The sequence below is a fragment of the Gymnogyps californianus genome, chromosome 5 (assembly GCF_018139145.2).
Source record: "Gymnogyps californianus isolate 813 chromosome 5, ASM1813914v2, whole genome shotgun sequence".
Taxonomy (NCBI): Eukaryota; Metazoa; Chordata; class Aves; order Accipitriformes; family Cathartidae; genus Gymnogyps; species Gymnogyps californianus.
The window spans coordinates 63868660-63893504 of record NC_059475.1 but is presented as its reverse complement, the minus strand read 5'-3'; the positions used below and the strand labels follow the sequence as shown (position 1 = coordinate 63893504).

At 44.7% G+C, this 24845-nt stretch overlaps 1 protein-coding gene across 1 annotated transcript in view; it reads left to right on the top strand.

Moving 5' to 3' along the window:
• RHOJ (ras homolog family member J) overlaps positions 1-24845 on the top strand; it is a 56690-nt gene that overhangs the window by 24815 nt on the left and 7030 nt on the right. The window contains exon 2 of the mRNA XM_050896894.1: positions 23326-23384. Coding sequence (XP_050752851.1) covers positions 23326-23384 — 59 coding nt within the window. The remainder of the gene's footprint in view (positions 1-23325; positions 23385-24845) is intronic.

Genomic DNA, 24845 nt, shown 5'->3' with positions numbered 1-24845 from the left:
TGTGCAGCCTGTGAGCTTGCCTTCAGAGCAAGGGCAAACTCTGCCCTGGTGATCTGAGAGTTCAAAGCAGTGCCCTAAACTTTGGCTGTCATTTGGTGTTGGATCACGCTAGCCACATGCTACTTGAGAGGTGATTTCTATACAGCCACAGAGGGGGCATCAGCCCATATCAGGCTGCTACCTAATGAGTGTGAAGCTACCGTAATTTATTAAAGGGACTGAACTCCAAAGGAGCATTTTCTTCTGATTTGGCTGACCTCGAACACCGGTTTAAACCATCTGACAAGGCTCATGATTTCTTTTTCATATTCAAAGCGGCAGTTCTTAAACCTTCTGGGCAAAGTATCATTACTATCCTAAAGAAGGGTCTCTGAGACCAGAGCATAATGTAGTACAGAGGGGGTGTACACACATTTCTTTGCACACTGATTTCACTTTTAAGGGTGACAGTTAACCTTCATTACTGGGCTGTTATTATCCTTCTAGTTGCATATGTTGTGAGTTACAGTCAGTGTCAAGGTCAGACTAGGAAGAGAGTCTTAAAAGCCAGTTCCTGCTTCCAATAGTCAACAGGACTTTTCCATTGACTCACTGGGATTCGACCCAAGAGAGACTTCAGGAATGCTGAAACACCAAAGAACAGAAAACATAAATGGAGTGATAGGCTTGGTGCTCTGGGCATACATGCAAAAGTCACTACAACAGGAGAAGAGCGGGCTGGATAACACTAAATTTGGTAGCAAAGTTGATGGAATTTCTCTACGTTTTTAAGCTTACACAGCGATGGAAAAAAAGACAATTTACTTAGACTCTGAGTGTGCTTAACAGATTGTCCCACTGTTTGCTGACATTTAAGATTTTCAAGTCTTGTGTTGAAGCATGACCTTGGAAAGCCTGGAAGGGAAGAGATCTTTTAGGAACAGATGTCTCTTGAGAGCACAGCTCCTACATGTATCACTGACAGAAGGACAAACAGCCTCTTTGGCAGGACAAACTTCTAGGGCATTTTCTAGCAGCAGTGTCTTTAAGAAAGACAGAAGTGGTGTGTTCTCACTTAAAATTCACTGTCACAAACTGTCACAGGAACTGTGTTCACTCAGTTCTGATTACTGCCAAGAAGAAACTTGGGTGCACACACACACCACAGGTCCTAGTATCCGAAACTAAGTGTTCAACTATTATTTTAATGCCTGCTTTGCCATTAAAAAGATTTGAGTGAAAAATCAATGTTCAGTTAAACATAATTTTATTTTTAGATAGTTTATTCGATTTTGCATCCTCCAAGATTCACTGCATATGCAACACACCTATGCAAACCCCATGGATCTCTTGTCTATTTCCATGCAAGGCTAATCCTTCGTCTAGTTGGTGTCTAGTTGGTTGAAGATGAGGGATTTACATGAATAGCTGAGGGCAAAATTCAGGCCCCCATGGTTGGTAACAAGGTAGGATTTAATGGGATTGAAGAGTGTAAATGTTTGGGGGAAAAAATGGAAAATTAGAAAGATTTAGGCAATACTTCTTAAATAATAAAGAGACGTTAGAGTTTCAAAAGAGCCCAAGCCACTTATTAAGTACAGTTCCCAGTGGGAATCGGTGGCTTTGTGCTCTTCAGTCGTTTGGCTTCCTTTCAAAACCCCTCACTAAGACCCTGTCCAGCAAAAAACTCAAGGCAAATAGCTGACTTAAAAACACGCGTCCTCTCCTGGCAGTCAGAGAGGCTCTGCAGGAACACACGCATCTGCCCACACACATCCAACCGCAAGATTAGGGCCAAAGTGTTTATCAGTGGAACCTTACCAGAAGTTTTTTTAGATCTGTTTGCATTAATGTCAACACTGGCTTCTAAGCTTTTCCGTGATTTGACAGTAAGTGACATTTAAAGGGACAAAAGATCTTTTTACAGACAGTGCAACATGGCCAGTCAAGCAACTGTAAAGACTGTAGCGTACCCATGTGAATCCAGAGACACAAGCACCATATCCACTTGGGTAAATGCTATCATCTCTTCATGCAAGGAAAGCATGTGCCTGTCAGATACGTTTCGCTGTCTTTTAACTCTCCTGTCAGCACAAGTGTCAGCTGTTTGCAAGTCCCCGTGTTTAATAACCTTCCTATGAACAGTTTTAAAGTTTATGCCCATAGAAGCAGTCTGCCAATGAACTGGATTTGGACTGCACCCGCAACCTGTGTCACAGGAGGAGGAAAACATCGTACATCTTCCAGCCAGGACCAAAAGATGTTCTTCCTTCCTTCTGAGGTGTGGATAAAAGAACTTGTGCTAGCCCCAGCTCTCAACAGAACTGATTAAAACCAGGCTTCCTTTTTCCCCCCTGTAATTTTATTCAATTCAGTATTTTCCAAAGAAACACCGAAAACTCCTCCTTTGTCTATCTTTAGAGAAAAGTAACCAGTTTCATCTTTCAAATACAACACTCCCTTTTATAGACTTTCATTCAAAAGGAAATTTCTTAGGAAATGGCCATTCTTTTAAAAGAGCATATAAAAAGCCAGCATAAGACACAGGGAAAGATTTTTTTCAGCGTTCATTCACTGAGTTAGTTTTGGCACTCTGGGCACCTTGTTGGTCAGAGGGACTTCAGAAGATTCATTGCTTGAAGCGGACCGCATTCGACTGAGCCATAAGCACATTAACCACCTCCTTGTCTTCCTCTTCCCATTGTACACAACGCAGCCAAGGAAGCCGCACAGTTATTCAGAGCGCTTCAACTGCGAGCTGCAATGACAAACAGCAAATCTGACTCATTGTTGATGTACCTCCATTACTGAGTGTGTCTAATGAGCTGATATTTTATGGGTATTTCCTAAGCACTGTAATATGAGTCCTACAGATCCCCGTGCTGGAAGTTAGCCCGCCGTTCCCTAAACACAAGACTCGATGCTGCAAGCCAGCATGGAGCAGCGGTGTTTGAAAAAGCCTGGGTTGCTGTGGCATGCATGTGCAGCACGCAGATCGGTGCGGCACGGTGGAGCAGGGCAGAGCTTCGCTCCGTGTCGGTGCACGTGGGGAGGGTGCAATGCGTGAGCAGAGCCCATTTCTGTTTCCATCTGCTCACTGTGGTCCCACCGCCAGACTGACTCAGATGCAGGAAGCCTCTCCCCAGCGTGGAGGGGTGCAGGCCAGGGCGGCGTGAACCACCAGAGCAAGATTAATGCTGATGACGACCCTGTGGGGAATTTAATGGGGGGAAATGAGACACCAGCATTTGAGGAGAAACCTCCTCAGAAGGGATTTGTCAGGCCTCTCCTGTAATGTTTTGAACTGGGAATAAACCCAGTGGAAGTGTCCCCCCCTCCTCCTCTGTACTCACATCATAAGATCAGTCCCTTTGAGCAAGGACCCCAGAGCAGTGGTGGGATCAGGATCAGCCTCTCTCGCTAGCCAAGAGAAAGATGACCTTTAAGTCACGATGCAGAGAAATTCCTGGAAGAAAAAAATGCCACCGACTCAGAGAAACAATTGGCCTCTGGCCCTCGGCTGCCTTTCGTGCAGACACATTGCAGCTCCTCTCCGCGCAGCTGCTTTGGATTCCCTGCAAGCACCAGCCATGGTCAGGGGCCAGCAGCAAAGTTCAAGTATTAAATGGTGCTTTTGACTCTTCATTGACCTGTGGAGCTGGATGATCTTCTAATAACCAGATTAGAGGCGCATTACCTTTTTACATTAGGCAGGGGGAAAGACACCACAGTGGGAGTTTCCTAAAAATAGAGTGTGTAGAAACCAGGACCAGAATACCTTACCAGCCTGTCCAGACACACAGAGTAGCAGGAGGCTCCTGCTCTCCAGGCTGAACTGCTGCATAACTCTTTAGGACAGCAGGAGGTGTACCGATATTTCAATATCTAGGGCGAGATGTTGTTCCTTCCCGGTAGTACAGGCAGCGCTGCCTTGCAGACATCTCACTGCATGTGGACTAGAGACAGGTTTAAAAACAGCTAGCAGGGACAGAAGTATGGCAAGTCAAGAGGGAAACGATTCAAGAATATACACCAAGCAGCAGTGTTTGCCATATGAGCCTCAGCAGTGAAGCATGTCAGTTTTCATCAGACCAGACTCATCACTGACCATGCAGTTAAATTGCCAAAAATCGCGCTCTGCATCTCAGCTACCGAGACAGCTCCATCCATCCTGCTCCCATGCCAGGCTGCTGTGTCGCATACCTCTGCCACCTAGCTACTGCCTCCATCGGGTTCGGGCAGAGGAATTTCCACCGCTGCTTGTGATTCACGCTTCTTGTGCTGGTTTTAAAGTGATGCCATGTGGTGCAGTTACGCCAACTGGCAGGGGGAAATTCTGCAATGCGAGAAGGCTGCAGTCCTACCTGTGCTTTCTCTTTTCCATCCTCCTCCAAATCCTGGTTCTGATTTACAAAGGATCCCTACTCCTTACATATTTCAGCAGTCACTGTTGTGGTTTAACCCCAGCCGGCAGCTAAGCACCACGCAGCCGCTCCCTCACTCCCCCCACTGCTCCCAGTGGGATGGGGAGGAGAATCAGGAAAAAAAGTAAAACTCGTGGGTTGAGATAAGAACGGTTTAATAACTAAAGTATAATATAATACTAACAATAATAATAATGACATATAATAATAATAATGATAATAATTGTAATGAAAAGGAATATAACAAAAAAAAGAAGAGGGAAAAAAAAGGAAAAAAAAAAAAAAAAAGGAAAAAAAACAGTGATGCACAATGCAATTGCTCACCACCCGCTGACTGACGCCCGAGCAGCGATCCACCCCTCCCGGCCAACTCCCCCCAGTTTATATACTGGGCATGACATTCCATGGTATGGAATACCCCTTTGGCTAGTTCAGGTCAGCTGCCCCGGCTGTGCTCCCTCCCAGCTTCTTGCACACCTGCTTGCTGGCAGAGCATGGGAAACTGAAAAATCCTTAACTTAAGATAAGCGCTACTTGGCAACAACTAAAACGTCAGAGTGTTATCAACAGTATTCTCACACTAAATCCAAAACACAGCACTGTACCAGCTACTAGGAAGAAAATTAACTCTATCCCAGCCGAAACCAGGACAGTCACTTAATCAATTACTTTACATGGCCACCTCTATCTCCAGTCTAAGTTGACTCCAAGGATAAAACAACCCAGGAAGTCCCTCCCAGACTTCTGTCTCCAAATGGTCATTCTAGGAAAAGCAGGAAACGTTTCAATCTGAAAGAGCTGCCCATTTGCTCTAGCATCCCTCTAAGAACCATAGCAAAATGAAATTGAACCCTATCACTCTGGTATAAAAGTATGTGTGTCAAGCCAGACAAAGCCCTGCTCTCCATGAGTATTCTCAGTGTTATTTAATAATGTAGGTATGGCTCGCAGATATTACAGCTTACTTTTGGGCTATGATGATAAATGCTTTGAAAACAAACAACAGACAAATTGGCTGTATGCCAGAGGGGAAAGAGATGAACAGCAAGTTCAGTTTGTACAGTGGGAGAGGACAGTAATTGCAGTGCATCTATTGCAGCACAGATTTGGTATATGCAGGAGATCAAATTGTTAGAAACAGGAGCTGTAAGCATATGGGGAAAAAAAAAAAAGAGCTTAGGGCTGAAACCACAGTTGTTCAAACAAAGGGGCTAATCGCAGCCCCGGTAACACACACATGTGCAGGTGCAGACTGATCTCAGCCAGCATCTGTGGAAAATGTCACTTGGCAAAGGAGCACGTCACACGACAGCAAATGCTGCGTGCGCACACACAGAGCTTGCTGCTGGCAAGCCACGCTAGGAAAGGGTCCTCTCTGGTCTACACTGCGTGGTGGCCTCTTGAAAGGTCCATGCAAAGTGTTCGTTGTCCGGCAGCGCTGGGTCAGTTCAGGTACGGGCAGAGCTTGTTTATCTGACCCCCAGAGGGGCTCTGGCTGATGGAGAGCCCCGGTGCAGCGCTGCCACGAGAGCTGGTGGAGGGACAGCGGCACAGGGAGCGGAGGGGCTGCGAGGCTGAGCCTGGAATAAATGCACCAGGCAGCACCTTCCTTGCCCTCCTGCTCCCAGTTCCCATGTGGCTGAGATTGCACAACCCTTTCCTTGCATCTCCTCCCTGCCTGGTTGCGTAAAATCTACAGCCAACATGTAGACACCATTTTAGGTACTGGTTTTGTCCTGCTTCTACTTTGATTGCAGGAGCTCTGGATAACACTGAGATCAGAGAAAAAGACACACAGACAGAGAAAGTGCACTAGGTGAAAGCAGCTATGTTTATTCTACCTTTGGCATTTTGTAGTGAGAATCTTTTACCCTGCCTCCCTGTGACAAACATCGCGTTGAAATAAGAACAGAAAAACATAGACAGAAGGGAAAGAGAAAAGGTGCTTTGCTCAAAGCACTAAAAATATCAGCAACTAAAACAAAAATTATGCTTTTATTTTTTTCTTTTAGCACTGTCTTCGGGGTTTTGGACAGAGCTCTGTGGTCCATGCTTGCTTCCTCTTTCCTTCCACTTTGTTTCGCCACAAGCCGTAATTGAGCACGTGATGTGGTCACTAATTGCAGAGCAGAGCGCCCCATTGCATCAGAGCATTAGCAGGCAGCTGGGCAGACAGATTTACACATCCCAGATGTACAGGGTGCTCCCTCCACCTTGTGCAGGCAGCGTCAGAGAGGGCTTAAAACCAGCATCAACCTCCCCCTTACATTTCTCTCCCAAAGCAGCTTGGTGGCAACTTCCCTTACATGGATGGGTTTGAAAGCAGCCAAAGAGATATCCTTAATAATGCCAGTCTGTGGTGACAGCAAAGACCTCAGAAATCAAGCTTAGGGTTGGTACAGGAGAGCCCTGGCACCGCTATAACCTGTGCAGCTATGATCTCCCCGCCTTGCAGCTCTGCTAAACCAGCACTCGGCCCCAGAGCTGGCTCACGCCCGCCGGCGTGAGTGAGAGGTGCAGCGCAAAATGGCTAAACCCATCCCAGAATCTCACAGCTTGTTCTTACCTGCCTTCTTTTTTACATGCTTTTACCATGAAGACATTTAGGGTCAGGTAATACAGTGCTCATCTGCTGCTGTAGGGAAATGAGCACATGGATTTACACGCGCTCAGCCACGAGCCAGCCTGGTGTGCTGCTGCCCTTCAAACAGCCACCGGTTCTTTGCTGGACTTGGTTTGAAACGCTGCATGCTATTTTGTTCACTCCATTTTTGTGGCACCAAAGCAGAGAGTTGAGGGTTTCTCAGTGTTTTCTAAGTTTGTTGCTTCGAGAATGCACAAAAACGCTCAAAACCCTTTTAAACTGCCAAAAATGCACAAGAAAAAAATGTTTTCCACGACTCAGCTTTTCTCCATGTGGAAGAGTCTGCTTCAGCTGAGCTTAGAGGTGTCTGAGTTGAGTTAAGATCTGTTTTACTTAATCTGGCAGTCCGATTTCTTTGTGGACGTGCTTTCTGAATGAATTTCTGGGCATCTGTCAGACACGTTACTCTGGCAGGGCAGGAACCAGGAAAAAAATGTTATCTGATGAGTTCGGCTCTAGACAAAGTCAGTGCAAGATCCCAAGGTGCCTTTTTATACAAGCATCAGCACTGTTTCATTAAAAATCAGTGGAAAATTACAGCATGCCTGAAAACTCAGCAACATCCCAGCCACTAAAGAGAAACAATCCCTGCCAAGCAGCTGCGGCTGAGGCGAGCACTTGCCCTGCTGATGTTCAAAATCCATTTCCAGTGGCAGCGATGTTTAGCCACTCTAATCTTGTTGTCGGGGAAATCAGCTCAAATAAAATATTGCAGGCACTCTTGCTTTCCGAAAGCGCACATGGGCAACGCGCCCTGTTCTCTGCTGCTCCGTGCACCTGCAAGAGCAAAGGACCCGGGACTGTCCCACAGGGATGAGCAGGACACGATGGCCAGGCTCTTAGCATCACCCAGGGGGATGCACTGCCTGCAATGATGGTCAAACCCAAAGACTCCTCTGTTTTGAGATGAAGCCAGAGACTAAGGCTTGGGGTTTTGCACCCCAGCTGCCCAAAGCTGCCCGGCGTGGCCCCGAAGAGCCGCGTTCCCTCTGTGCACCTTGTTTCCCTTGCCGCGAAACAGGAAATTTTCTTTCTCCACCTTCATTGTTGGTGTGTTTGCTCTGCAGAGCCAGGCTGGCCTCTGTCCGCCTGTTTGCACCGGCCTAATACAATGGAGTCATAATCCGAGGTGTTGCCATCATAAAAATAGAAACGGAGAACAATGTCTTCCTTAAAAACAAGGCTTCTCATGTATCTGATTGTGTAAAATATGCTGCTTAAAATCCGTTTGCCATGCTAACCAGTAACTCAAATCAAAGGCGCAATTCACGTCATACTTGGTAATCATTTGCGGGAAGTAGCTGTGGATTTTCTACCTTGATTCATTTCTCCTTTATTTGCAATGTTCTGTGATTTTTCTTCAAAGTCCCTTTCCTCTGAAGTCAGATGTGATCCCCATTAGTGGCACTTTCATGTAGCTGAAGAAGTGTGTCAACATTTTCTAATACAGATTAAAGCTCCAGAAGACAAGGGGGAACGAACTGCTCAGCTCTCGGGAGAGCAGTGTGAAATAGAAAAAATTATCAGGCATGATGTCTAAAATGGTGTCTCAGAATGCCTCTTTTAAGAGCTGCATATTTCAGTCAATCATTAGGCAAACACAGCCTTAAATAAAGCCAGGTGGAAAATAGATACTATTTCTGCCAGATGAAAGAATAATTTGTAGAGATGTCCAATTTCATATTGGCTAATATTTTGATCTTTTAATTGAGGTATCTGCTGCTATCCTGTATGTTGCTGACTATGTTCCTTTCTCACTTAAGGGAAGAAAGGAAACGTTATAAAAATAATCATTTCCTCATAAATTTCTGCTCTTCTGCAACTACTGACCATTGCTTTTTAAGATCAAAACATTTTAACAGCAATTTACATAAAAAATATTCACTGCTTGTTTCAAAATTAGTTCACTTTTTTTTCCAGCTACAAGACTTTATGATTGATGTTTCTCCGAACAAAAAGTAATTCCTCTGAGCTCAGCAGAGCTGCCTCTGATGTTCACAAGGTGGAAGAAAAGGTGAATGAAACCCAATAAATCTTTTCAAGAGTAAATACAGTCTAAATGGAGTTATAGCTAACAGGGAGTGCAAGACATTCCTGGAAATTCAGCCGAATCAGAACATTTGATTCAAAAATTGTATTCAAGCGTGGAATGATTAACAGAAAAGTTAAATTAATTAATCCTAACCTAAGAGTTTGAAGTTTAAAGAGCTTTGGTTAGAGCAGAAACCCATCACAAATTCCTGTCGCCTGGAAAAGCTACATATTTCAGAATTAGTTTTCATTGTACATGAGAACGAAAGGTTAAAAATTATAAAATTTTTGTAAGAGCAAATATTTTTGCAAATAAAAAAGTAAATAAATGGATCTGCTGGAAAGTTTCGCTTCAAAACTTTCAAATCAATGTGGTGGTCACACCTATCCATGCCAGCCTGAGGTTTAATGCATTTGCAACAACCTGAAAATTTTGGACTCTATATGAAACCTTGTTTTCACCATCGTGAAAAGCACTCCGTGGCAGCTGACAGCCCAGGTCCGGGTACTTGTGTTTTGCCCCTCATCCAGGCTGCATTGCCCATCGCCCAGCAAGCCACCGGCTGCCACGATGCCCATGGTGCCTCCCTGGCATCCTGGGTCTGCGTGGCTGGATCCCCCTCGGGGGTTACTCCTCCTGGTGCAGCAGTCACCACTCACAGCACGCATTACCTTTACGGCAGGGAAACAGCTTTACGTAAACTGGTTCAGGTCTTTTCGACAAAAGGGAAGAGTTCAGATCGGGGTCAGTTATTTCACATCATTTCACTTCATTTCTCCAGTGGAAATATCTGAACTCTTCTGTTGAAAGTGACAGCTTCCCATGGAAACTTCTGATTCTGTAGAAATCACATTTTCTAGTTGAAAATTCCTGTCCAGCTCTATACAGGAATTTGGATTTATTTTTTCTGTCCGAAGGAAAAAATCCTCTGGCCTCAGCTCAACCAGGCACTTCAGCACCTCTTCTGTACATCCATGGCTGGGCTGGAGCCAACGTGCAGCCTCTTGCTCTCCTGCAAGACACAGTCTGTGCTGAAAAGGCCACCAAATCATCCCTGGTGGTAGGAAGTACCCTTCTTAGATCACGGGGGCTGGATCACGCTCTGCTTCGCATGAGTGCAATCATGCTTGAATAAAGGATAAGGGTATCCTATGATCAGGTTTGCACTCACCTCTCCCTTTCACATGCACACACACAAACAGGCAGAGGGTTAAGACCAGGCATTTCATCCATCTGCATCTGTTGCTTTTCCAACATTACAATCACTTCATTGTCTGCAGCGGCTGCCACATTGGAGAGGGAAGTGGAAGGCTTCTCAGCAGGACACAGAGAAAGCATTAGCAGCATTTAAAACCTTTGTGGTAGCCAAGAAAAAAAAAAAATTCCTAACTTCAGATTTTCTTATCAGAAAGTTTAAATATTTCCAAGATTTTTGTTTATGGTGTTTAACATTTCTGCTTCCTAAGTCATATAGGTTTAGAGCCGCTGCACAAACGTTTGGCTAACCTCTGCAAGCTGCAGGGTAAATAGGAGCTGAAGTTTGGTCCTGGTGCTAAGTACAACGGGCCCAATTCTGTTTCTGGGAAACGCAAAGCAGAGTTTCTGTCGTGGTCCTCCTTGGGTTCAGGAACAGAACCTTTGTTTTCAAGCCCTTTTAAGCAATGCCTCATGGGGAAACATGCACAGGAAAAGCCGGCATTAAGGTCAAACTTAAACAAGATACAGACAAAGCATCAGAGAGGCTGGTGTTGGAAGGGGCCTCAAAAAGTCATTTAATCTTTCCCCTGCCCAAAACAGGATTGACAGTATGTAAAATGTCAGCTAGGGAAGTGCTGGATTTTGGGCAAACCTAATGCTCCTGAACTCTCGCGCTTACTTTAGCATGTCATGCAATGCATTACACTGGAGACAGCTAGATTCAGTTCAGTGTGCCAAATGTGCCCCTGCCCCAGCAGTTCACAGCTCAGAGGATCAGATGCTATTTTAAGTTATGCTACCATAACTCTGGAATGATGCCCGAGGCACCGCTCTGCTCTCTGAGCTGGAGAGCAGGTCCGACTGCAGGTGTCTTGCTCAAATGCAGGTGGCAGTGCCTGGGACACACACACACACACACACGTACCCCACAGGTCTGTGCCCAAATGCAGCACCCAAAACACTTCAGCCTGTCACTAGCCACATCTTTGCATTAGGTACAGCAGCTAGCTCAGGGCAGATTTGGTCAGCTTGCCTGGCACCTGAATGTAAGGAACAGGAGACACGGGCTCTTTGCACAGACGCCAGCCAAGCTAGTGGCTGCTTCCTGGTTTATATTCCTGCACATCAATCATATTTCCCGTAATATCAGGTTCTTAGGGAAGACACACTCCTGTCCCCTTCTGTGTATATCATAGATAAATTTTTCTTCCTTTCTAGCTTTGGCATCTGTACTTTTTGTTGAAGACACTGGTAAACGGAGAAGCCATTTTTCCCCTGAGTCATGTCTGGCAGCAGCAGGATGTGCCATACTGCGCTGCAAGCTGTAGTACTAATGGCGCTGCCGGGGTAACATCTCCCCCCCACGCTGACCCAGCATCCAGGACAGGTCCATCTTATTTCCATGCCCCTCATTCCTTGGCTGTTCTACCGCAATTACCAACACTGATTAATGTCGGGCGATACTGAGAACCAGCATGGCCAGCAGAGACTATTGGCCCTTCCCTTAGCCAGGAACTCTTCAGGAACACAAGAAATGAAAGCTCCCCAATTTGTCAGCCTCAAAGTCCTCAAAGAGTTCAATCCACTAAAGTCTTAGCTGCTGAAGATTAAAATGCTTTTGCTGAAGTCTCTTTCTCACCAAGAACCTGGGACCTCTGTCAAGTTCAGAGCATAGGGTCTTCTGCCAGCATAAGTCACTGTGATATAGCTACTCCATCATCTGATGATCCAGCCCACAGCGAGGACAACCCGTCCACTGCAGAGCAGAGGTTTTGTGCCCTTCCATCAGCGTTATCTGCTCCCACTGCCATCTAACCCAGACCAAGGCAGATCACCACAGTTTTTAGGAAGACACTGTTACAGGAAAGAGCCAGTGCTGTTAGGCAGCACTGCCTCTCCAGACTGCTTTCCTCTCCCTTCCAGGCAAAAAAACCCTAGCTCTGATCCTTGAGCAGTGCAAGAAGAGTAGTGGAGAGCTGCCTTGTTTCTGCCCAACCACACAGAGCCTTGTCCTCCCGTGCTCTGGGAAACACCCTGTGAATTGCCTGGATACATTTCAGTGAAATTTATCTCATTTTGCCACTAATCTTCCATTTATTCTGGTGCTATTTACCAAGTCTCGTGTTCCCTTGATAACCAGATGCTTGACATAACTTTGGAGATAGCCTTTTCCCCAGCACTCAGTTGAGTTAGAGGGATGCTTTTGCCTTACACGGATAGGAGAAAGGAGCTAGGCAAACAGTCAAACGCTCCCTTTATTCCCACTTTTTCTCCTTGGAGTAAAATTCACACTCCTTGCTCTGCTTACCATGATCTCAGCATCACTTTTAGGAGATTCCAAATACATCCTTCACAATTAGGTTTCAGTAAACAGTTGATTTAAAGAGTCTTGACTGACTTTATCTGTGTTAAAATAGACTGAAAATGCCATAGTATCTGGTCTTTTGCAGGTCACGTCAGCATAACTAGTTAAAATACTAATAAGATTACTCCAATTATCAGTTACTCTTTAATAATCTCAGAGCTCTACCACCTTTGCTATTGACTTGAGTCATAAACCCAGCTCCAGAAAAACAGATATTCCTAGATACTGTGCTATGGTGATGGAAGCTTCAAAAATATTTAGTAGAGGTAAAAATACAGAAAATAATCTACATGCTGCCTTTCATTTTTTGGATAGGCTTACACTACAGTCATAGCCAAAATTTTGTTCTTTCATTTATCTCAATGCCACAGACAATCACGTGGTCTCAGGAAGGGCACTTCCCCTCCATCAGGGTTAAGAAGATATCAATTATTCTTCATTGCTATCATGGTTTAACCCCAGCCAGCAACTAAGCACCACGCAGCCACTCACTCACTCCTCCCACCCAGTGGGATGGAGGATAGAATCGAAAAAAAAACCTCATGGGTTGAGATAAAGACAGTTTAATAGGACAGAAAGGAAGGAAATATAATGATATGACAATAATAATACTAAAAGAATTAGAATATACAAAACAAGTGATGCACAATGCAATTGCTCACCGCTCGCTGACTGATGCCCAGTTAGTTCCCGAGCAGCGATCCACCCCTCACAGCCAGCTCCCCCCAGTTTATATACTGGGCATGAGGTCATATGGTATGGAATATTCCTTTGGCCAGTTTGGGTCAGCTGTCCTGGCTGTGTCCCCTCCCAGCTTCTTGTGCCCCTCCAGCCTTCTTGCTGGCTGGGCACGAGAAGCTGAAAAATCCTTGACTTAGTATAAACACTACTTAGCAACAACTAAAAACATCAGTGTGTTATCAACATTATTTTCCTATGAAATCCAAAACACTGCACTATACCAGCTACTAGGAAGAAAATTAACTCTATCCTAGCTGAAACCAGGACAATTGTTTAGGAACAATCATAATATTTTTAATAATATGTTCAGGTTCTATCTGTTTATATTACTTAATGCTACATTTTTTCCTCTGTCTAGCATTTGGTTGGATTTAGTGCTATTACTTTCAGTAAAGAGCAGAAAGATCCTCAATTACAGTATCATTGAAATGCACATAAATATGCCTGCAAATTTAGTGCATTTACCTAGGCAGTTATTATTACTAGTTTCTAACTCAGGAGCAGAACTGCCTTCCATGGGGACAGCTGATGGTGCACAGTGAGCTGAAATACTCAGGAAGCACCTCCCAGTCTGCTGCAGTGCACAGCCCTCTATTTAAGACAGAATGAAATCTAAAAAACAACTCTCTTAGACATCATGTCAATTGTTCTTCAATTCCCCAAGCACTATAATTATGTTAGCCTTTTCCATCCAGCACAGCTTTGCGTAATGTTGAGGTCCCAAGAGCTCCCTCAGGACTGTATTACTGGAGAAACAGGGCACAGCTTTTCTTGCAGAGACCCCAAGGTTCCTTGGACTCTGCTATCAGCGAAGCTGAATTTGTTCGAGGATTGATTAGCACAGCAATAACTCACTGAGATGCAGGGGAAATCCTCCAGTGCTGATTTTACAAACAATGAGGTCAATGATTCTGATAAATCAACTTCATTCGTGCTGTCGATAAATAAGTAATGTCCCAGACTGGGAAGAAGCTGGCTTACGTTTTAGTGTTGTGCTTGTTCTAAAACCTTTGGGAATTTCCATTCTCTTACATCCTTTTCTGGACCTGATTCATTCAGCTTGATCTTCCTAATCAACCTCCACTGCTTTTGTGTTCTTTGTCATGTAAGCTGGCCAACACTGAAGTCTGATTTCTCAATGCATTTTGAAAGGTTTACAGCGTTTCATATCAGCTGCTTGAATAAAAATGATTGGTGGACTGGTACATCTCTTCTGTTTCCTGTCTCTGCATAGCAACTACACAGCTGTGAAGAGCTGCAGCCTTTTTTCTCTCCAGATGCTAAAAAAACACATAGTACAAGTCATGAATCTTCCTATAGGATGATACTGTCTAGATGAATCTATTCCTGTTGCAGAACGGGACAATAGAGCTGTCATTTGGTGTCAGCTTGCTTCCCCAAGCAGCTGCAACGCAAGTCAGGGTTGAGCATTTTCCCACCAATTCCACTGGAATCCTCAAACCTGTACGGACGAGGCAGAGGGGAAGGAGTGCGCTTTGCCGCGCATGAGAAATAAGAGTCCAAGGTGAAGAGCAATCCCTAGAGGCAATGGAGAGATGTCTGGAAAGGAAACATTGAAAAGTGTTTAGCTACCACTTCTCTGATGCTTCCAGAAGTACCTGAGATGTCCTGCTGAAAAAGCTTGTCTCTGCATAGTCAATCCCAGACTTCCAAAAGTCTTTGACTTCCATACCGTGAGAGCGTTGCAGGAGCGTGACTGTTTGCCTCCCCTTTTGTGAGACGCCTTCAGTGGGGATCTGAGTTACAGTCTCCGGGTTTTCCATACAACTGCAGAGTTAAAAAGAATGTAATAAAAAGGCTTACAAATACAAAAGCCAAGAATGACTTGACTTTGGCCTTAAGAAAAGCATAAGTACTGCAAGACTCATTAAATAACGACAATAATCAACCAACGCGAGCTTTAGATCAGCCATTGAGGGATGACAGGTAGAAATAGGAAAGTCATGTTACCTCTGGCTAGACCGTTAATGAAACCATTGCTAGACCACACTGTCTAGTCATAGCAACTGCTTGAAAAAGAATTTGGAAAAGAGCTACAAGAATGATACAAGACCAAGAAAATATGCCTTGTAGGAAGACACTAGATAAGCTATTTAGAGCAGAATAAATGATGCTATGAATCCTATCTGGCTTTAAAATCACTAAATGTCTGTGGCCTAAAGACAAAGCAGCGAATTCCTCACCACCTCATTAGACCAAGAGCTACACTGAGTGAAATCAGCTGAATCCCAGCCCTGGAGGCCTCTCTGTGTTCCCACCGCGGGGAGCAGACTAGAAATGTTTTTCAGATATTGTAAGTATCAGATGGGCAAAAGTATTTGCTCAGCAGAACATAGATCTCATCCATTGATGAGGTGACAGAAAATGGTGAGGTTTACTCGGAGCCCTTCTTTTGAAAAATGCTGACTCTCAGAGGCCTGTATGAGCTGGTGGTAGATGATTACAGGAGCGATTAAAGAAAGGCATTTAGTACAATTTACGTCTAAAGCAGAGTATTTAGGCCAATTACAGGGCAAAATAGCATGCTTTTGAATTGCTTTTCAGAAAAAATATAGTTAAGCTGCAGGATAAGTCTGACGTAGAAAATCAATTTGGCTGTAATAAAATCTTGTTTGTCATGAAGGAGGAAATGGGGGAACATGCCGTGAGCAACGTGTGACTCGATTTCCTGGAGATGACCCTCACGTGTGGAAGTGAAGAATGGCCCAGGCCTGAGTCACGGGGCACTGGCAGACCCTGGGTGAGCCGAGGCTCCTGTAACACCAGTTATCTGCCCTGGGTGTGTTGGCCACACAATGTTGTAGCATTGCATTCAGTCAAAGCTAAGGGAATATTTCCAAGGAGGAACGCTGCAAGGATAGCCTTCTAGCTAAAGTGGCAAACAGTCATTAGAGCTCAGCTGAGTTGCTTGTCATTCCTGGCCTGAATGATGGGGACATGTCATTAAGGTCTTTCTTACTCTTTTTTTGACCGGCTTCCTTTGGTGGCTGCCAGCTTCAGCTGCAGCAGTGTAACATCTCCTGAAAATTGGTCCACTGCAGCTAAAATGAAGTTCCCCAGACACTGATCCAACCAAAATCAAAGCAGCATGTGAGAGATTAATCCCTGGCAGCCCTATCCCTATTTTCTTCACCTAGATCAGCCAAAGAAAGATATTTCTGAACACAAATATGACCCAAAAATAGGATTCATAAATGCACCTGAAGCACTTAGAAGATACTACAGAAATGCACTGCCCACATTTACTTTGTTTTCCTGTTGAATATTCAAAGCTGCTATTTCTTAAAGCCTGGGATATGTAGTTTCAGTTCATTTACTTAGATGCCTGACTGTTATGTGAACCAAAGGGAATTAGAGACCTCAATGTCTTTGAGACATGTTTGAGTTTCAGTCCCTAGTTGGAACGTAACAGGGATCCTCACATTTCAGCCATAGAGACCCTTATTTAGGAGCTATGTGGTACAAAAAGAAGACGATTTATAAACAAGATTTTTTAAATTGCTGTTCTTTGAACAAACTCCTACAAAAACACTCCTGTCCTGTCTGGGGCAAGCCCCAAAGAGCAGAAGACATCTGTGAAGAGGAGGGGGATTCCCAGTTCATTACAAAAGCTTTCACAAAACTACATTCAGGAAGGAAGGAGAATGTTATCCAGCAAGCAAACATATTGTCAGTATCCTCAGGGAGATCAGCTGCTGGAGAACACACCACATTCAGTATATCGATAACTTCACAGAAATCACTCTGAGAGGTGCCAGAGGAAGGAACGTGAGGTCCCTGAGACACCCTGACATTTGCTGCAGTCCACAGACAATGCATTTTCTCTTGAAGATACGGTCTGGACTTGCAAAATGATTATCAGAGAGGGAGTAAAACCTCCTGGGGAAATCACTGACTGGTGCCTGCTTCTGAGGAGTTCAGCTTAAACCTCAAATGTATGCTGAGGAAAACACACACAAAAAAAAACCCCAAAACCCAAAAAATCCTCAATCGCAGGTGGACTCTATTCTTTAAATGAATGACTTGACAATAATTCTGGTAAAGAACATGGAGGAAACTGGGAACGAATGGTTCTGGCATTGCTGAAAATGTTCTGATTTTATAGGTAGGTGTTGCAGCAGATTTAGGGCATATTCACAAGGAATAAGGCGTATCAGGTTCTTCATTTACTGCAAGAACTGAGGAGAGGGAGATTCAGTTCTCACCTCCCTGCAGGCTCCTCTAGTCCTTCGAGGTGACACTGTGGTTCCAGTCCCTGCCACTGAGTATGGAGCAGTTCACCCATTATTTTGCCAATAAGGTCCATGTTCCTGTGTGAATTTGAATCCTTCCCCTTTCCAAATGTCCTGGGCATGATTAGGGTGCCCCAAGTCAAAGCAAAATATTTCACTCTACAACTGAAAATTTTGTTCAACTAGAAACTGGAAAAATACATACATTTGTGTATTTTATATGTAAAATACATGTTTGTATATGTGTGTGCATATGTATTTTGGTCAGTTTATTTCTCATTGCTATCCTCCATCCTTACTATCTGATCTGTATTTAACATATCAATCAGATCCAGTTACAGTGTCCACATAGAGCTTCACCTGACAAATACATGCAGGAGCAAAGAAGTTTGGTTTGAAGTGGCATTGTGAAACTGAGCACAAGCTGAAGCCAAGAGTTTAAAACGGTACTGCTCCCTCTTGAGTGAGGCGTGTATGAACAAGCACCTTTGGAAGTGAAAGGAAATCTATAAGGCACACCTATAAAGAGCTTTCTATCCAGAAATGAAAAATTTGGTCAAGTGTCTACCCATCCCTTAAAGCAGTAAGAACCCAAAGCTTCCACCTAAACTCCACTGCAGCTGACCAAAAACTGCTCTTTTGTCCATCTTCTGATTTTACCCTCTTTCCCAGCTGGAAAAGAAACAGACTTGGGTGTTTCTACTGCCAGCAGGCGAACCAGAATTGCAGTTGTTCTTATACTGGTGGCCATTAGTCTGTGTTAAGTAACTGCATCTGGTACATATAATCATAGTGAACAGAAAAATGCACAAACTTAATAGTCAGAGCTTGCTGACAAGGGCAGAAGATGGCCCTTGTGAAAGTTTGAGGCTTGATGCAGACTAATTTGCCCAAAAAAATGAGAAAGCCTTTCCATCCAGGCAGGTGCTACCATCTCTGCTTGCTGTCAGGCTCCTGGCATCTCTCTCCAAAGCAGCTGAACCTTAATTTGTTGGCAGGAAGGCACTACAATAAATAGATGACTTCTCCCATGTGGTATCACATTAGACATTGCCTAAGCTATTGTATATATTCTGGCTAGTGGTTTCACAGTCATTTTGTTCTGCAAGCACTTCTTCACAGGCATGGAAAAACTCCCCGTGATGTGCACATCCACTCTCCTGTACCACAGCTAAGTGCATCTGGGCTGTTGCATCCTAGTTTGGTGTCATACCAGAGACTTACATGTTGCTTTGCGTTATTAATCAAACATAAGAGAGATTCTGGGAGGGCAGCAGACAATTTATGTCCCCTTTCTGTCAGTGCAGACTGTGAACATTGCTGTTGTGTGGCTGAAGGGCTCTTCCATGGGTACAGTTCAGTCCCACAAAGCCGCCAGAGCTTTGCTGCAAGCAAATGAAACACAACGGGGCAAGAGTTTGGCAAAGACTGACCATTGACAGGTGAATCTGGGGCAACCTGGGCAACAAGAACATCAACAAAAATTGTGATATTGTCCCCAGGAACACAAACTAACCACTTTTATTTAAAAACAGAGCTCCCAGCTCAGACCAGTTCACAGTCCACACACCAGATCCGGTCCACACACCAGATCCAGCCCACACAATAACTCCACCTTGCCTTTCTGCTGTGGCCTTCAAGCAGGACAACATGTTTCAGAGCTCTGTGTTGAAGTCCATTAGCAAGACCCCCAGGCACACAGACCTGCGACAAAGCCCTGGAGGTGACTCAAAATAGTTACTCAAACTCTAGCAAGCAATACCCAGCTAATTTATGATCTAACTAACATTTTAAAAGCAGTGTTTTACACATCCTGCACTTGGTTAAAACTGCCCAGTGACAGGAGGAGAACGTCTGCCCTGTCGCATCGTCTGATGCGACCCAGACTGGAGCCAAATGAGAACCAGGACTGTGCAAGTATTCAGCCACATTTTATTGCAGTCCCCACTGTACTTGGTGTTAAAGGCCATGCCATTTCAGTGCTTAATCAATATATCAATATAGCCAGTAAATGGCAAGGAGAGTTCATATTTATCTTGTTACTCCGAGACTGCTCATAAAGCCGAGTTCACAAGCCTGTAAAGGAGCCTGCATTACCCCAATGACTGGGAAGGAATTCCACATTGGCTTCCCATAGGCTTTGCCACTGAGAGAACAGGAAAAGATAGTAACAGGGTAAGTAAAAGTAAACTGAGACAAAGCCAAAAGTAAGGCCTATAGAAATCCAGCAGAGCAATCTCAGCTCATAAATATGACCTACCAAGTGGACATGCTGAACAACCTTTTGCCTGACAGAGGCAGACTGATAAACTCTTAGTATAAAAATACCATGATGTTTTCACAGGCAAAAGCCATTTATTTTTAAATCTGTTTTGCCTGCATGAAAGTGTGGTGGAAATTTCAGCGCCAATACATTAATCTAGACATTGCTGTTTCAAGAGCCAGTTATTATTTGAATTGTCAGTGTGAGCCATTCGGTCCCCACTGCATTCAGAGCCAGGAATCCAAAGACAGCAGTTTGCCTGTTGCTGAAGTTTAGCCAACAAGACAGTTTTGCTGGGGTGGTAGCTGTGAACTGAGAGAGGTGATGTGGACAGGAAGGATATCTTCTGATGATGAGACAGATTAGAACAATTGACAAGAAGAAAGAAAATATAAAGGCTGATGGGGGGGGGGGGGGGAAGAGAGAGAGAGAGAGAAAGAGAGAGAGAAGATATGACTGGTACCACACAGAAATTCACAGCAGGACCCTTAAGAGGCAGGATGCTATATGGAGAATTAAAATGTGATGTGCAAGCTGGGTAGACTCAGGGTGTCTTTTTCCAAAAGCCCTTGTATTTCTTTGCCCTTGTGTATGCGAAGAGTAATGGTATGACACCACCAACCTCTTTATTCCCCCTCAGCATTTCCCAGGGGTCACCAAGAGCCGAACTGAACTGTACAAACTATCAATAACTGTTCAGTGTGTGGCTCCACAGACCTGTTGCAAAACATCCACCATAACTTCATGGACCACAGAGCACAGATAATAGTTTAGGAGCTGTTGCAGCATATCCTTCTGGCAAAGCGTAGTGCACCAGAGACAGAGTGGACCTCTATCCAAACAGCTTATCTCCAAACGATATTAACTACTGGAACAAGGCAGCAATTTGTATCTGTACCAGGGCTTTTTGCCAGTGTAGCTCCGTCAGTCAGATGCCACCAAGAGATGGGCCAGCAAAGCTTCACAGCAGCCCGAGCCTGGACAGAGTACATTTCAGTGCCGACTTTTAAGTTTTTAAAACACTGAAGGCCTGACCTGATCTTTGGAAGCAGGACCCAGCTCAGTTTGCCTGCGCTCAGGGTTAGCCAGCATGAGAGGCAGAGCTGGATAATTAAGTCAGTACTGACGTATGGCAAATGTCTCTTCATATTCATCAGACACATTAGATCACCTGCACCTCCATGCACCCCATGGCCACGTAGCTGTCCTATGAGCACCCCACTTTGGAGGTGCTCTGCAGACTCCATACAAATTCAACCAAGGACTGACAGTGCGACTGATGTTCACGTGCAGTCCTAAACACCACGTGCAGTCCTAAACACCACCTCGGCCAGCTGAGCACTGCATGGCTAACGCACGGCATCTGGAAAATTGCCTTCAGCTGAAGGGTGCATCTTCCCACAGTTGGTCCTTGAGCAGAGTAAAATCAGCAGAACAGGTCTGGCTCCTGCATTTCTTGGCACAAGGGCAGATTGAAGGCTGGCCAAGGTTGCAACTGGAAAAAAACGCACACCTCCTGGCTGCCTCCGGTAAGCTGTGCAGGACCACCTGTGGCCCCCACTGCTTCTGAGAAGGGAGCTAAGAAAAGCAAGCGTATTGTCAGTAGACTCACACAGTTCATACCTCTACTGGGACATTTTGAGACTCCCTACACCACAAAAAGTTGAAAACTAGGGCTCTGGGGAGGTTTAGTTCAAATTATTTTATTCAAGTCAGGTTGAAGGAAGGGGATAGGGCATCTGGACTGTCTCCTGTCTGTGTTGGTACCCATCTCCCCACCCTGGTACCTCTTCTCTGGGCTCCTCCACCCATGGACATCCATGCCTAACAGCTAGCCCCATTTTGAGTTTCCCTGGGAGCTGCACTGTGTAAGAGCTACCTCCTGAACTGAGAAGGAGGAGGAGGGCTCTCGGCCCCTTTCCCATCTCCTCTTTGCCCTGCACATCACAAGGCAGCCCCAGCAGCAGGTGAGTGCGGCCCATCCTGCTCTCATCAGCAAGTCTGGTCCTTGCTGAGCCTTTGTACTTTCAGGATGTCAGTTTTGTTCTGTTTATATGCTAGCAAAATTACCGTGTCGCTTTGCAAGCAAGTAAAGCTGCTGAATAATCAGTCTGTCCAGCAACACTGACAGAGACTTCCAGTCTAAGAGATTTCAAACAGGACATTGTTCCCCAGTGCAGGAGCTATTAACTTCTATAAACCGGTAGGTGCTTTTCTCCTACAAAAGTCTTATCACTTTAAAAAAGCATCAGCAAGAACCTGCATGATGTTTTCAAGCCTTCTCTTTGCTAAAAGTAAATATTAATCTTTCCCAGCCCTCATTAATTGCAAGTTGTGATCAGCTGATGGGCACCGGTCTTAGCCCCCCCTACCCCAGCCACAGCTCTATGTTCATTTCAGCCGTTTGCCCTCATGCTTAAAAAAAGTAATAGTCCATGGGCTGCAAGGATACCATTATTTTGAGCAACCTTCCTGATGAATGTTTAAAGTCTTCCTGTTGACTAATGGGTGGAACTGGATTCTGCCCCCTTTCTTTGCAGTTGAGTAGTAATGATTTAAACAGATTAACTGGTTAACTAAATGTCATTAACACAGATCATATCCTTTATACAAAATAACACTGATTACAGAGATCAGCTAATAATGGGGTTCATCCAAAGGCAATGAGAAAACATTTTCATCAATGTCAATGGGCTCAAAATGAAGTTCAAAGTGAATTCTACTAAAGGAGTAAACGTGCTGAGCATGATCAATAAACTAAGCCATGCTTTCCTTCATTTGCAACAGAATCTGTTCAATATCCCTGCAAATATTAGTGCTCCTCTTCCTCCCTATCCTTTGAAGCATCCACCACAGAGCCCCACATATTAAGCACTGCCACTTGACCCACGATTGCATGACACAGGACAGGACAGGTTGCCCAAGAGGCAGCGCACCTCCACTGAGATCTACCAAACATCAACCGCTGCTGAATGCTTCATCATTTCACAGCCTAGAAGAAATAAAATAATGAAGAAAAAAAACTCTCAATGATCCGTGACAAACCTACCCCAATGCTGATGGTGGGGAGGCAGGAATTCTGTGTTTTCAAGTCATGGGGTCATGACATCATGGGGTCAGCTGGTGGCTGCAGAGACAGAAGCAAATGTCCTCCAGTCTCTGGGTCCCTGATAGCAGTGGTGTGTGCAGCTCATTGCTCTTGGCTGTCTGTAAAGAAATAAGAGCTTGGCACAAAGGGTTTGCTTTTGTTGTGACTTTAGGTTGCCTTCAATTTGGTTTGAATAGATGTGCCTGGTTTAGGATGGACATTGTAAGACAGGTGCTAATGCGTCTAGCACAAGGGTCTATTGGCATTTTAGGATTAAAACACATAAAAATGAGGCCACTGGCTTGTGCATAAACAACATCTCTTGTTTCTCTCTTCCAGTAACTGTGACTGTGGGAGGACAACAACACTTGCTGGGACTTTATGACACTGCAGGGCAGGTAAATTACTGCAAAACATTTATAATTTTCCTTTCCCATAGTTTGTTTGTTACTACCATATACTGGGGTTTGTTGTTCATGCTGTTCGTGGGGGATTTTTTTACAAATATTAACAATCAGTTGCGAGTAGTAATGGTTGAACTGCTGACGTTCTGCTTTTTGTTTTCTACATAGAGCTTTCACTCTGGTTCAGCAATAAAACACACACAAATACACTCATCCCTAAGAGTAAATTTTGTCTAAGCAAAAAACTGAAGCCTGATTAGGCTGTTCATCCTCCCATGTATCCACCTCCTACTGCAAATACGACGTTTCATATAAAGGCAGTGTTTTCTTACATTTACCACATGGTGGCATTGAAGATACAGAGAAGAATTCCCATTTCCAAGATCAGAAAACTCATATAATACAGCACCAGCCTATCGGTCACCAGCTATTGACTTTTTAAATGGTAACTCAGCCAGACTGGCATCCATCCCAACATCCTTCTCCCAAGACAAGGGTGTCCATTACAGGAGAGTCTGTACCCCATGCTTTCTTACATATATAATGCTTTTACTGTTTCCACTGTCCACAGTCTGACGAAAGTGTGCTTACACTAAAAGTTTGCAGAAGAGCTCTGGTCTGTGGGCTGATTTCACCCCTGGAGAGGAGGAGAGAGTATTTCTCACTGCCTTGCTCTGCCAGTAGAAGGGCAGAAGAGGGTACAGGGAGCAACGCATTTTCATGGTGAAATTTCCCTCTCCTACCTCCAAATGCCAGCGACTGGCAGAATAAAGAAAGGACCACAATCTGCACAAAAACCTTGCAGAAAATCACCTGCTGAGAGGGGAGGGAGCAGGTCCCAGGTCCCTCCCAGCCTGGGAAGGTTGGAACCCACATCCACCAGCTCCTCTGGTCAGAGCTGGCACTGGAGGCAGCAGGAGAGGAAAGCAAATTTGGGAGCCTGCTTCACTCTCTGGGACCCAGCAGCCCTGGATGCCGGGCTTTGCTTTCAGGAGCACTTCTTGGCTGTGCTTTTTTTGGCCACGACTGACTGCTATGAAATGCATAAACAATGCAGGAGACCCTCCTGTCTGCAGAAGGCCACTTACTACAGAATATACTTTGCAGCAGTATGCAAAGAGGTCAAAACCCGCATCAGGACAGACTGTCACTTCCAGAAAAAACAGCACTCAGCAGGACTGTGGCTTTTACACTTTGGGTTTTGCTTTTTTTTCATTTTATTCCTATCACATATCTGTAGGCAGCAACGATCACTTCATAGCTAGCTTGGTGTCACTTCCAGTCCACCCATCCTTTCTATTCCCATGGTGCAAACAGATGATCCAAAAGCCAGTACCAAAATATGACCCAAGTCCCTGTCCCACGTTCAATGCACGTTCAATTTTCTATTCTGCGCTCACAAATGCAGAGCTCAGAGCGTGTCTGTCATGATCTGGTAGCACTGCAAGACTTTGC